Here is a 16,132-nt window from a genome sequence, read left to right as displayed (position 1 = left end):
ACCACCATTATTATACCTATTTATAATAAACTAATTTAATCATTAAATTGATACCAAACATTTATATTTTATCATAACAATTTCTTTGAATTCACACAATTGCCTAATAAAAAATTATGCACATGGCTTTTAAAATAAGACAAAACCTTCTATTAAAGTCTTAAAGTCAAATATTTTATTTTAAAATAGGAAAGAATAAAAAAGTTAAAACAAAAGTATAATTTATAAGGAATAAATTAATATATATTTTTGAACATGGTCACAAAACATTTCTATTCATATTAACAACTTAAAATTGATTTTAGTAAGCAAACATGTAGAATGGGAATAGAAACATAGTAGTAAGACCCTTTTTTTTGTCACCATCTTCATCTCTTATACTCTATTTTTACATTATTTACTTATTGGGTATTTTGTTAGTCTGCTTCCTCATTATTTAATAATCCTTACTAATTTTCTTATTTGTAAAATGTACTCTGCATTTATATTTCTTTAATAAGAAAAGAAAACAAATATCAAAAACTATGTAGATGAGAGATATGTATCACATGCCTTTGAATCCATTGTTTGATGTATAATAAGAAATCTGCAATAAAATGAATAAAATTAATACTTAAATTAAATATTTAAGAGGAGCATCAATATTACATATTTGTTTTAAGATTGCTCAAATGAAAATGACTGAATTGAAACCTAAGTCATGAGAAAAAACTCACGTTGATCCTAAATTAGGAATAACTCAACGAACACTTGGCAATTATGTGTGTAAAAGATCTCATTAGATTTATTTCCAGTAACTGAATATTAATAGACAATGAACGAGCATATAATCAAAATGTGGTTAGCCTATAAATTATTAATAACAAATGACCGTAAAGATAATTCAAGTCAAATAGGATGAAAGACTAATCTTATGATGAATCTTACTTTTCAAATCATATTTATAAGGCTAGTGTGGATTACCACGAAATGAACCTGTGAATGTAAGTGAATAGTTATGTTAATAATAAAATTTGTGTTACAGATCCAATGAATATTTAATATGAAATTATTAATCTTGATATCAGATCAGTTCATGATACGAAAACAATATTGTATTTCATTCCTATTCTCATGCCTATTGATATAGTTACTAACATGTTAATTTATGAAACCACAAAACAAAATTTTAATTTAATAGATATTATAATTTATAACGTACTTACACAAAATCATTCTTTAGATCTTATTGAGATTCAATACTTTAACAAAAATCAAGCTATCACGAGCTAAAATCATGCATTAGATATGATTAATCAGAACAATAACTCCTGATTCTTTCTGTTCTAATACGTGTTTACCTCTTCCCACCTAAATAAATATTTCTAAAATAAAATTGTATTATTAAAATGAATTTGATTGCCTCAAAGTATCTAAAAGCATGTAAATATATATAAAACAACATGTTTATGCATAAAGAAAGTTAATCAATTTCAATTTAATCTATATTTATTGATGAACTGTTTTATTGATTGAAATTTCAATTTAATGTTCATGTTTTATATAAATAATAAAAATTACCTGAAAAACTATTGATGCAACAAAAAGCAACTGTTTTGATTTTCGGCCAATAACCCTCTAGAAAATGTATTAAAAATATTTATCATATCAGTGTCAATGTAGCATTAATAACATAAAAAGTTGATACTTACACTACACTGGAAGGAGATGGCGTGGACAAAGGATAATTTCAGAATAGGCATCATTAATTATTATTACCAGCTGAAAGAAAGTAAAACCAAACAAATTGTGAGTAATTGCTGAATAAGGTAAATAGAGAATACACATGTTGGTTTATACTCAGAATTAGAAGATAATCCAATTTGCATACCATTTTTATCAACATCTGCAAACATATCAAATACTTTTTCTATATATTATTATTAACAAACAACAAACAAATCATAATCCAAAAAACATAGCTCATTTACAGCAAGTGCAATAACAATTATTTTCCTAACTTCAAGCTCATTTATGTCGGCATGGATATTGATAGAGTTGGTGCAAAATATTGGCAATAACTACACATATAACTTGTATATTCACCATGTCCATGTCAACACAAATTAAGTATACAAAGAACAAGTCAATGAGGCCCCAGAAATTTCTTTTTTTCAGTTGTAGAGGGTTGATTTTTCCTTCCTCTCTTTTTCATTTTCTTTTCAAAATATTAATAATAAAAAATTTAACATTTAAACCAAAAGAAAAAAACAGACAGAACATAGATGTAATTAAACTTGTCGGTTGAGTTTCCAAACCAAACCAAGACAAACAAACATTGTTCAACAGCTAATAGAAAATTAAAAGAGAAGAAGCTACCAACCTAGATTAAGAATATCAAACACCCAGTATAGGAAATAAAGCACAAGGGTGAGAAACAAATTGAGATCGGATTCATTCCCTATTTCTCTTTAAATGGTGTAATAAACCAAACACGTCACTTGAAGATCTCAAGGGTGTTTGACAAGGTAAAGGAAAAAAATTCTCCTCTAAATATAAGCCCCATAACTTTCCAATCCAAGAACAAATTGTTTCATAATTAAAAGGGTCAATCATCCTAAAATTTGGATTCATTTCTTGTCGCAAATATTCACTTGGGGGATTTGCTACTACTAAAAAGGGATAAAGCCTAAAGGAACAAGTATCAACATTTCTAGCTGATATACACAAACTGTTTAATGAATAAACAATTGCATAGCCACATTTCATCACATTTAATTTCCACCAAATTTTGTTTCATTTATAAGGGCAGCCAATAAATTATGTCAATAAATTCTTTAAAAAGGAGAAGCACAGTTCATGATTCAGAAGAAGGTAAGAAAAAAGAAAAAAGAAATACCGCATAATCTTTTACGGTTAGGTTCCTGACCATCCATGGGTTGAATATGAATGGAATCCCTCTTGACAAGATATGTGTAGCTGTTCTCCCATAAACAGTGCATATATGAAACAAAGGTGGACTTAGAGCAAGAATAAATGAGAGATGGGATTATGAAGATGATAAAAAAAACATTTGACAGACCAAATAAATACTTGAAGGTAATGGAAAGACTCGGAGGGTGATCAACACTGTCAGCCATCAGCAACACTTCACACTAAATTCCTACCAATTTCAACTAAATTTAGTCAGAAACCACTTTCTAACTCCCTATCTCATCACCTGGATGCTTCAAAAACAAATAACGGTGAAACATGCATTAGGTTGAGTGTATAGTGGCATGTGAAAAATATCTAAACTAGTTGAGCATGGTAAGTACAAACACGAAATCTCATTGATTGAATCATTTTATCAAACATGTGGATGGAACAATAGAAAGTAACAATTAATCAAACTAACAGTCGTCCAAATTGAAAGAAACATACACCAATCTCGACTTAAAACCAAAACGTTAAAGCTTGATCGAATTGCTGTGAAACAACAGTTACAATCGACCAACAAATTTCTCAATAAACTCGCTAGGATTAATTAAAGGCTTATAGATATTTTTTACAACTTACCGAGAAATATGACAAAATAGGGGGTAAACTTCTTGTGCCTCCCTTCAAATCGATCTCTAACTAGTAGCGGAGAAGAGGACTAGTAGCATACGATTCGATCCTAACAACAACAATAAAGATGACTTGCTCTCAAATCAGGAGTAGACTTCGGTCTGTCCTTTTCCGCCCATCACCAAATTAAGATTCAGCTATTTTAGAAACTCCTTCTCTAGTTCTCGGTGTTGGATTCGTCTAAAACAAACTGCTCACGATATTCATCTTCTTTTGTCAATAACCTCCGCGAAGTATTTCAGAAGAGGAATAAACAAAATGTAATAATATAATTAGATTAAATTCAAATAACAATATATTTAGTTTCATAAAAAAAATTTAAAATATTAATTTAATATAATATAATTTAATACCTAATTTATTTTTAATTTATATATATTTTTTAATTTAATTAATTTTAAATAATAATTAATTAAAAGATAGATGGTTGGTTATGTTATAAGAAATTAATAATTAAATTTTAATATTAATAAAGTTTAAAAATCAAATTTTATTTTCAAAAAATTAAAATAATAAAATAAAATATTTGTAAAGTTAAAAATATTAAAAATATTAAAATTTTAAGGACTAAATTATAAGGTTGTCAACAAGTAAATATAAATATAAATAATAATAATAATAAAATTAAAATTAAAATTAATAAAGGTTGTTCTTAATAATTTAATAATAATAATAATAATAAAATTCTTAATCTAATCAATTTAATTTTTCAATTAAATGTTCATGAAAAATATTAGTAAAGTTAAAAATATTTGTAAAGTTAAAAATATTAAAAATATTAAAATTTTAAGGACCTTATAATCAACAAGTAAATATAAATATAAATAATAATAATAATAATAATAATAATAATAAAATTAAAATTAAAATTAATAAAGGTTGTTCTTAATAAAATTAATAATAATAATAAAATTCTTAATCTAATCAATTTAAATTTTCAATTAAATGTTCATGAAAAATTGAAATCGATACGTTTTTCTCTCTTCTTCCAACATGGCACTTCATCGAGTTCTCTCCTTTTACAAGTTAGTGAGACTCTTCCCTGAACAGTCCCTTGACTATCTCTCTTCAAGCTTTCGTGCACGACCTCGTTGACCTCGTCTCGGCTAGCCTCATTTCGACCAGCCTCGCATTGACCTCCCCTCCAGGTTCTTGTTATGTATTGATTTGATCAACCTTAAAATATACTAATTTGATTTTGTGCCATAAATATAATGATTTTGTCTTATTATGAAATTTGTCTAATCTATTATTAGATGAATTTGGAACATGTTTTAAAGCTGAGACCGAGTAGGATAGTGAGGGTCGTTAAAAATCTTGTCTTGAAATAAATTACAAAAATATATATAAAATGATGTACAAATAAATGAAACAAATAAAATATATGAAGAATGAAATCACCGATTGAGATGTTGATTCGAGGCATGTGTTAGACACATTTCCCTTAAAACAGTTCCATTGTCTCCCGTTTGTGCTGAAGCTTATCGTAGATGGCTATCTCCTAGGGTACAACGAATCCAGTAGTGATTCTGCACTAAAATCACTACTCGTCGAACTTGATCAGCGTACCTGAACTATCACCGGGTTTCAACGGAAAATATCGAGCAAAGAACTCGAAGAACACTCACAAAATAAGTAGAGGGTTTTTTTTGTGTATCGAATGGTGTGGGATAGAATGCATATTAATATTGTTGAAATAATAAACTGTTAATTAAATCATCAATTGATCCAACGGTTGACATTAATTGCCTCTTCATTTGCCTTAATATTTCTTCTTAATGAAGGGTAATTGTTTGCCAAAATAATGAAGACATTTATTTTGCAATACTCACGTTACATGATTTTTTAATTTGTTAATAATAATATTAAATTATCATAACAATTAATAATAATAACAAACTCATGTAAGTTACACTACAAATTAACAACATTTTTGTCAATTGGTCATCGAGGCATTTTGATTAATTAATTCAAACATTTGGATCAAATTTCACCCTTTAATTCACGTTTGAATTTCATGTGAATTTGATTTAATTTTATTACCCACATTCTAATTTCCATTCATTAATGAAATTTATAGAATTAGTTTAAAAATTCCAACAATCCCCCACATTAATGGAAATTGAAAGATTAACCTAGTGAAATGTTCAACAGTTGAATTTTACATAGGATAGGTAGGGGTAACCCTTTGAACCTTCCCTTATGAAAGTATATAACTTTACTAGCTGATTAGTAGACTCGATGTCCTCGAACTATACTACCATTTGTGTAAACGATTACACACTTTCACATAGAATTCTTCCTGATACATGTCAAGATCTCATGGTTGTGTCCGTTTTGGCCATGGAACACGCGCATGGTTCTGTGAGAGGGTCTAGAATTGAGCCGTGCAATTTTTTCGAAGCGGACCCACTTCTCCCTCATATAGGTGATCTCTTTGCTCACAAAGAATCATTAAAAGCGATATACTTATCCTCGTCAAAATATATATTGTTTCATTATAGGATTAATCCTCAACAATAACTTTCCAAGTCAGTACAATTAGGTTGTCCCATTGAACCTAGTTTTTGGGATCTCTAGTCTGCATAGGTTGGGTTTTCTTTCATACCAACTTATAGTAGGCTAATGTCTCAAAAGATTTCAAACTATCTCTTTATTCAATAATCTGATTAGTGGATCCACAATGTTATCATTGACTTACATAGTCAAATTTGATAACTCCAACTCAGCCAATACAAACAAGAAATTTTCTTGTTATTTTATTTCTTTTTGTAAAGTTGCGGAACTTTATCTTTTATAAAGAACATATTTCTCTAACAATAAATTATATTTTATTTATCATAATATACACAATTATTTTGTGTTATTATCAATAAAATATTTCCCCTACATTCGTGTTGGTACCCTTTTTTAAATCACACACTTATATGATTTAAATCAATGATTTTCTAATCAAGAAACTGTCACACAATTCTTTTACAAATTTCTTTTGTTATACTTATCATACAATGAATAAGATAACTATATCATAAATATTTAATTGAATAAAATATAATTCTATACAAGAGATTAGAATGTTTATTCATATATAAATCATTCTTCACATAATCTCTACATAAGAAATTAAAATATTTAATCAATTAAAATATTTATTTCAACACTTAATTTCTATAAAAGAAATTAGAATATTTAATCAAATAAATATTTAATCAAATAAATATTCACCATATCACATTATTTCTACAAAAGAAATCATAATGTTTCAAACATCTTTGACCGAAGTCGCTTAAACATTTATTTTCGGTTGCACGTTTGCATCCCGTAATATCGACACGTTTGCTACATTATTCTCAAATCAAACAAGACTTTTTTTGTAATTATTTGATTTCAAAATTATCAAATTAAGTAAGTCTTAATGATGCAATTGAACAATGTATATCAAATATATTATATTAAACCAAAATTAATATATCCACATATGATATTATATATTATTGCTTTTTTCATTTTAGTCACCACGATGACGAAACAACTATAATATATATAGTCAATAACATAGAAACGTCAGATAAATAATATGCCATATATATATTATTAAACAAATATATATACAACTTCATTTATCATTAAAAATACCGTTTAAAAAATACATGATAATTAATTAGAATATTAATTATTACACTTTATTAGAATTTTGATCATTTATCTTCAATCAAATGTAAAACTAACTAATTATATAAAAAAAATATTCATGTCATCAATTATTCGTTTATTAATTAATTAGATGACCTCTAACATTTTATAACAAATCTTTGTCAATCAAAGAACACATGATTTGTGACAAATTTAAAAATTATCTATTAAAATAAAAATAGATAGAAAATAAATCTTAATTTATATATGTATATAAATTTATAGATAATCATACTTATTCTGAATAACATGAAAATTTATAGATAATCATACTTATTCTGAATAACATGAATCATCATATTATTAGCTAATATGCATGATTTATATTAATAATCAATTAGCACATAATCAAATTAAATATAACTACAAATATATTTCATATCTTAATCGAAACACTTATATTGCCATGGTTTGAACAATAATCGACGTGAAACGACTATGCATGCTCAAAATAAATTTGAGTAGATTGTTCTCACCGAGACAATTTTTGTGAAGACAATTTCGACTAACACAAATAAGTTATTTAATTTCATTATATATATGATCTTCATTTTCTGTCATTATTAATCACATAATTTCTATAGAAGAAATTAAAATGCTTCAAAATATAAATGACAGTCATTTTAGCCAATTAAATTTCTACATAAGAAATCGTTAAGTGCCCCCATTTTATTTCATAATTTCTACACAAGAAATTAGAATGATTCTAACATCCATGGTTAAAATATTTTTGACCGATCAAATTTCTATATAAGACATTGTTATGGGCACTCATTCATCTCATAATTTCTGCCTAAGAAATTAGAATGTTTTAATTTGAACGACTATAGTCATTTTAACGAGTCTGATTACTATAAAGAAATCATTTCCTATAGTCATTTTAACAATTATTGACTATCCCATTCATATCATAATTTTTACACAAGAAATTGAAATGGTTTCAACATCAATGACTAAAGTCATTTTTAACTAGTTAGATTTCTACAAAGAAATCATTGATCATTCCATTCATCTCATAATTTCTATACAAGAAATTGGAATGGTTTCAACGTAAATGACTAATGTCATTTTATCACGCCCGATTTCTACAAAAGAAATCAATGTAAATGACTACTGTCATTTTATCACGTCTGATTTCTACAAAAGAAATCATCTTGTCATTTTATCACGTCTGATTTCTACAAAAAAAAAAAAATCATCTTATCATTTTATCACGTCTAATTTTTACAAAAAAAATCATCTCATCCATCAGCTGGATTTGAACAAGGGAGCTCCCTTCCATCACACACCATTGCATCTGAAATTTGAACCACTACTCTAATGCACCCTTTCATTAATTTACTGCTTTTATGACCTTTTGTATCCTTTAATTCGAAGAATCTATTTATTTTCTTTGACTCAACTCTGTCTACAAAGAAATATATACACACATTTTAAAATGATATTTTAATACCATAATAAAATATAGTATGTAAAATAATGTATAAATAAATAGATCATCTCTCCTTATTTAGTAATCATCCTACCACATTCTTATTAATTATCAACTCTTAATTAATTTAAGAATGCATATATTAATTAATTATTTTAAAACTGAAACCATATGTTTCAATTATAATTAATTTTAATTACTATTAAATATAACCACTAATTTTATTTTATTTTGAAGATTATATGTTAACCTTTTAGTTACCTTTTCATTTATTAAAAATAATAATTTTAGTAACTATCAAACTTTTAATGAAAAAGAAAACAAATTATTATTCTCTAAATTATTTTCAAGAACACGTTTGTACAATAATATACATCATTTGTCTTTAAAATATAAATCTACATCAACATATATTAGCTTATAAAAGTAAGCTTTCATACAAATAATATTAATAATAATTAACATTATATGTATACAATAAAGACTTATCTTTATTTGTAGATTCTTTTATTCCTTTAGATGAACAACTTTATCTTATCGAAATAAGTCATCATCTCCTTTACAACATCGCGACTCGTATTTCTGAAACATCAAAGACAAAGATTTTCTACAACAAAAGCTACTAAATAATTTAGCACATGAAACTGTTTTAAGATTGTTAGAAATCCTGTCTTGAAATAAATTACAGAAATATATATAAAATGATGTACAAATATATGAAGAACGAAATCACCAATTGAGATGTTGATTCGAGACATGTGTTAGACACATTTTCCTTAAAACAGTTCCATCGTCTCCCGTTTGTACTGAAGCTTATCGTAGATGGCTGTCTCCCAGGGTACAACGAATCCAGTAGTGATTCTACACTGAAATCACTACTCGTCGAACTTGATCAGCGTACCTGAACAATCATCGGGTTTCAACGGAAAATATCGAGCGAAGAACTCGAAAAACACTCACAAAATAAGAAGAGGGCTTTTGGAATTCTAGAATGAGAAAAATTAAGGATGAAGTGGTGTGGTTTTTTTGTGTATCGAATAGTGTGGGATGGAATTCCTATTAATATTGTTGAAATAATAAACTATTAATTAAATCATCAATTGATCCAACGGTTGGCATTGATTGTCTCTTCATTTGCCTTAATATTTCTTGTTAATGAAGGGTAATTGTTTGCCAAAATTAATGAAGACATTTATTTTGCAATACTCACGTTACATGATATTTTTAATTTGTTAATAATAATATTAAATTATCATAACAATTAATAATAATAACAAACTCATGTAAGTTACACCACAAATTAGCAACATTTTGTTAATTGGTTATCAAGACATTTTGATTAATTAATTTAAATTATTTAATTCAAACATTTGGATCAAATTTCATCCTTTAATTCACGTTTGAATTTCATGTGAATTTGATTTAATTTTATTACCCACATTCTAATTTCCATTCATTAATGGAATTTATAGAATTATGGAATTTATAGAATTAGTTTAAAAATTCAAACATATGTCTTCTTTGATTCCTAATAAGTGTTTCTCTATTTCAGTCTACGTATTAATTATGAATTTAAGCATTAGAAATCTTGTAACAAGTTTTGAATATTATTAAAACTTAATGATTTGAGAGCTCTTTCATTATTTTTAAATAAATATACAAATAATGTAGTTTGATAAAAACTAAAAAAATTGTATTTATTGTGTAAAATAAACACATAAATAAAACTTTAAATATATCGGTAAGATTAAAAAAACATAAAATTCACCTAAATGAATACATATAATAATATTAAATGTATAAATAATTATATATAATATATTAATTATATAGTTTAAAACTTTGTAAGATATATAATAAATAAATATTATATATAATAAATAAATATTCTAAAGCATATCTGTAACTTAACAATATGTTGGGCAGCGAAAAAACTTTCTTATGCGGGGAGGATTGAACTTATCAAAACCGTGGTTATGGAAATAGTTGGCTTTTGGGCGCAACAGATGGTCATTCCGAAAAAGGTAATGAAGGAGCTCGACACGCTGATGAGGAACTTTATCTGGGGAAGTAGCGGAAGAGGAGGAAAAAAAGTCAAATGGACCGCTCTCTGCAAACCGAAGGACGAGGGAGGCATCGACTTGAAGAACTGTATCGAGTGAAATAAGCCTCTCACCTTCAAGCATCTGTGGGCTTTGGATCGCAATCAGGAGTCACTATGGATCAAATGGGTGCATACGAAGTTTATGAAATACGAAACCAGCATCTGGACCTGCAAAATTCATGAAGGTATAAGTTGGTCTCTAAACAAGATTCTTAAACTAAGAAGGGATATTCCAGATCTTTATGACATCCGGATAGGGGATGAGAAAGGCACTCTATTCTGGCACGACCCCTGATCCGAAAATCAGCCTATCATCCACAAGGAGGAGTTTCAAAATACCTGCATCATAAGGGACTGCACAAAAGGGAAAACCAGAGACATTAAAGATGGGAATTGAGACTCACTCCTTACAAGAAATCCAGAAGGACAAAGGATACTTGATCATATAAGTAACATACAACTATACGACAGACCGAATATTTATGAATGGAAAGCTGAGGACAATGGGAAGCTGGTATCGAAATAAATATGGGAAGTAACCCGGGAAAAAGCACAGAAAGTAGAATGGGCTCCTCTTGTATGGTCAACGAAGATTATCCTTAGATACCAGTTCATCTTATGGCTCGTCTTTTGGGAAAGACTCAGCACTCGTGATTGTATCAGTAAGTATATGAGCATCCTAAACACAAGTTGTCTTCTATGTAAAGGAAATGAAGAAACCATAAATCACCTATTCGGGAGTTGTTGTATTGCTTCGGAGTTTTGGGACAGATTCTATAAAAGTCTGGAGCTAATCAGTTTCCCGAGCGAATGGAATGAAATCAAAGATGCAGCACTACTCAAAGCCAAGGGAAATAGATTTGCAACAAGTGTGTTCAAGTGCGGCTTTGGAGTAGTGGTGTATAACATTTGACAAGAACGGAATGCAAGGGTATATGGTAGAACCCGCAGAAGCGTTGAAGAGTTATGGAAAGATATTGTATCAGATTGTAGCGCCCTCGCGGGAACGTGGAGAAGAATTTCAAGCACGGAGCAGAACTGGAATATCTGTAGGAACTGGAATTTACCGTTTTTTAAACTCACTAGAATTGAAAACATTGTAATCAGATAATTCATTTACGTTTTTAGTTTTTTAGTTTTTATTCAAAATGTTACGACCTTCAAAATCATTCTAGGCCTGTCTAGAATGATCTCTTAAACTCATGATCTTTTTCCCATTTTGGAAATTTTTAATGAAATGACGCTAAGTCGTTTATAAAAAAAAGAAAAAAAAGTATCTTAACAATCTATTAATGATATACCCATTGCATGATAAGGTTAGTATTGAATCATATATACTTCTAATATTTATTAATGATACTGAATGGTGTAGTAAAAATGAATGGATAATTTATTCAATTAAATTTTCATTATCTACCAACCCAACCACTCACAAACAATGCCGAGCTCTCCTGAAATAAGATTTAATTATTTGAATTGAATGTTACCAAAATAACCAAGGCCTGTTGTAATATGATCCATAAATGCAGGGACAGGGACAAATAATGGGACTGCATTTGGCAGTCCAATAATTTCAAAATAATTCAATTTTTTATACTCTAAAATTTAATTCATTAATTAAAATAATAAAATATTATATATATATATATATATATATATATATATATATATATATATATTAACTCTTTATTAAAGTTGTTAAAGAAATTGAACCCGAAACTCAAACCATTTTTTCTCTTAATTGTGTTTTTTTTTTCTATTGGAATTTTGAATTTAGATTAAGATTAATATAATTTTTAAAATTGTTAAGTAAAAAGTGAGATTAATTTTATTTTTATCCGGTATTAAATATACGATTGAATTTGTTAGAAGAAAATTAAAGTGGAAAATATATGAATAAGTTGACTTTTTTTAATAAATTATGCTACAAAAATGTTTTTTAATCAGATTTTTAACAACTAAGTTTTATCTTCAGAATGATGATGATAACCTTTGATGTTTATTAATATTCAATGTTAAAGATATTATGTTTGCTGATATTTATAAGAAACTGAAGTATCCTATAAAAGATCTTGCAAAGGCAAGTTAATTTTAGTCTCAAAATTGCACAAAATATCAAAATACTTATTTAAGCCAAGAAAACATTTATTTCATATAATTATTTTTTTAAAGAGCTATATAGGAGTTGGAACTGCTAGGAGTGGGTTAGCCCTCTGCAAAGTGATTCCAAATTTCTCTTCCACTTCCACGTCCAAGTTCTCCTGTTTAATATCACCCTCATTCTTCCAACCAAATGAATTAATCAACGAACCTAACATTGTCGAAAGGATTCTCATCGCCATGGATAAACCAGGGCAAATTCTCCGTCCAGCTCCAAAAGGAATCAATTCAAAGTCCTGACCACGGACATCAATTTTGGAATCAATAAACCTCTCGGGTTTAAATTGCATGGGGCTCTCCCAGATATCGGGGTCTCGACCTATTGCCCAAACGTTAACCAACACTTGTGCATCCTTTGGGATTTTGTAACCACATAAATTAACTTCTGCATAAACTTGGCGAGGGATAAGAAATGGGACTGACGGGTGCATTCTCATAGTTTCTTTTATAACCGCTTGCAAATAGGGTAATTTGTCAATATCGGACTCTTCTACTTGCTTACCATCACCAACAACTTGCTTAAGCTCGTTTTTCGCATTTTCCATGACCGTTTTGTGTCGCAATAATTCTGTCATTGCCCACTCAAGTGTACTTGAGGTAGTATCTGTCCCAGCGACAAAAACATCCTGATATTGCAAAGTTTCAATAACCAATAAACAAATATGATTCATTTTAAATTTTTATACCAATGCCCAATAACAGAATCCAATTTAAAATCTTTATTTCACATTTATACTCAGATTTGTTTTTCACAAATACATCTAATAAATAAAACGAATAAGCTCAAGGATATACACATAGTCAACATCAACATGGCAATTCTCCAAAAGTTAAAACTACACCTAACTTTGATACCTACTATATATATATTCATTGTTTCTTAAGTGTATCATTTTTTTATTATGAGAAATCGATGTAAAATAAATGGATAAAGAGAGATTACCAACCATACACATTTGCACTAACTGATCTCTATCGACTTCGTTGGTATTCTCTTGAGAAATCTTGAGGAGCATATCCATCACGTCGCTTTCAGAAATATCCCTCAAGAAGGTTTTCATCTCCATCTTCTTGTCAATCATTTTACCGAATAAACTCGTCACCTTCAAGAAATATAATGACATACGTCCACGTATCCTCTGCGGATCGATAGAGCGTAGTGCCGGAAAATAGTCAACCATGTTGGGTTTTCCGGCCTCCAATGTAATGTTCCAAACCAACTCCTTAAAGTCACGAGCCTCGTCCCGTTCGGAGTCGGCCAAATCAACCGAGAAAAGAGTGTTGGACAACACATTCAACGATGAAAGGAAGGCTGCCCGACCAACGTTCACCGTCTTGCCTTGGTGACAACATTTTCGGACGTAGGTCATGAGCTCCTCCACCTTTTTACGTCGGACGTGTTGTGTGGCATCAAGTACTCGGCCTGAGAATATATGGGTGTAAGAGAGCCTCCTCAAGCTCCGCCAACGGTCGTTTACGGGTTGAAAAATAATAGAGAGCTTGTGTGCATCGTGTGCACGAACAGCGTCCGGAATGAACCTATTGGAAAAGGAAATGTCCTGTTTTTGTAGGACTTCTTGTGCCATTGTGGGTGATGAAATTACTATGGTAGTCAATTGACCTAACTTTATGGACATAATTGGACCATATGTTTGGGCTAATCGTGTTAGTGATCGGTGGGGCTTGTTTCCTAGCTGAAAGAAGTTCCCGATGATTGGCAACGAGATGGGACCCGGTGGGAGACGTTGGGTCGACGATCGACCTCGCCGGACGAGTGCGAGGAGGAGTTGAAGCAATGCCAAAGGAAGAAGGAAACATAAAAACCCTTTCAAAAGTTCCATTTGTTTGTGAAATGGAAATTTAAGAAGACTTAAGAAATGGACATTTATAAACAAGATGCTTGTGGTGTTTGTATATTATTTTCTCTTGGAGATGTTCCAATTTTTTTTATATAGATTTTGTTCAAAAATACTTTGTTCAATTTTTTTTGTTTAATAACAAAATAAAAAATAAAAAAATTGTTTATTTGTGTTTTTTTTTGATTGATTTAATTATTAAAATGTTATTTTGTATTTAAAATTTAAATCTAATAAAAATAAAATAAAATAAATTTTAATTAATGAAATACGGTAATTAATTTAATTATTAGAATAATTAATAAATATAAAATATTTGATAAAATCATAACTAATAAAATCACATTAAAGCCTTGTTCTATAGGTTATTTAAATAACCATAATTCAAAAATATTGTATCATTTTCTTTTTCTGTCGTCTATTACTCAATTATTTTTTTTCAAAATACTACAAAATACTACACAACTTGTTGCTTGGCCATTATGGAGATTATCCAAATGAGGACCTGAAACACAGAAGTAAATTGACTACTCAAAAATCATTCAATGTACTGACACGTGAAATCGACTACTTAAAAATCAATAAATACAGACAATGTAAAACTCATTATTACTCTTGTCCCTTTACATGTGAGCTTGTTTTATAATTTGGCCTTACAAGTTACGTAAATATCTTAAACTCAAAAATATCATATTACTATTTCTTTTATATTACACTGTCCAATTTATTACATAAAATATTAAAATATTTTTATTTTAAATTATTATTTTTCATATTTTTATTATATATTATTAACTTTTAAGTTTTTTTTATTAAAAATATACCCACCTTAAAATGATTACCACTCATTTAAATAATTTAATAATTATTTAAATAACTCGAATCCAAACCATGCATGTTAATTCAGTTTTTCAAGAAATAATAGTTAAAGTAACCATTTTTCCTCTATTATTATATATTAATATACAAATATGAATCCTGGTTTACCATGAACCATGATCTGTACGAATAAAGTTGATTTATTAATGATCAAACTCGTTATCTGATTAATTGGTCTAATCCCAATTTGGAAACGGCTGAATGCAATTTGGATGCTCATCAAAATCAAACCAATTGGAAACGATTTTGGGTAACACTATCTAAGATAGATAGGGACCAATTCCAGACAAGAAAGGAAGAAAGTAAAATTATTTTTTGACATAACTATGTTGCCAGAGCCCGTCCTAACCTTTGAATTATTCATCTCGAAAAAAATAATCATATATAATTCCCACACTAAGTTATCCTAATTTAATTGTA

The 16,132-nt window shown here is 28.6% G+C and overlaps 1 protein-coding gene across 1 annotated transcript; it reads right to left on the bottom strand.

Annotated features, from left to right (window-relative positions):
- Positions 1–12,875: 12,875 nt before the first annotated feature.
- On the bottom strand, positions 12,876–14,872 carry LOC124922394 (geraniol 8-hydroxylase-like). Its single transcript, XM_047463127.1, has 2 exons — positions 13,925–14,872; positions 12,876–13,603 (listed from the first exon to the last, which is right to left on the bottom strand). The coding sequence occupies exons 1-2, from the start codon at positions 14,816–14,818 to the stop codon at positions 12,992–12,994; spliced, it is 1,506 nt and encodes a 501-aa protein (XP_047319083.1). The 5' UTR covers positions 14,819–14,872; the 3' UTR covers positions 12,876–12,991.
- Positions 14,873–16,132: the final 1,260 nt, after the last annotated feature.

This window comes from Impatiens glandulifera, chromosome 1 (assembly GCF_907164915.1).
Source record: "Impatiens glandulifera chromosome 1, dImpGla2.1, whole genome shotgun sequence".
Classification (NCBI taxonomy): Eukaryota; Viridiplantae; Streptophyta; class Magnoliopsida; order Ericales; family Balsaminaceae; genus Impatiens; species Impatiens glandulifera.
Note: the sequence above shows the minus strand (reverse complement) of the source record. Positions and strands in the feature narration are given on the sequence as shown.

What these genes read in the sequence shown, in the direction of transcription:
- LOC124922394 (XM_047463127.1), bottom strand. Translation starts at nt 14,818, where the DNA reads ATGGAACTTTTGAAAGGGTTTTTATGTTTCCTTCTTCCTTTGGCATTG. An exon ending in AGTTAGTGCAAATGTGTATG is followed by an intron (nt 13,604 to 13,924) that starts GTTGGTAATCTC and finishes TTGCAATATCAG; the next exon opens with GATGTTTTTGTCGCTGGGAC.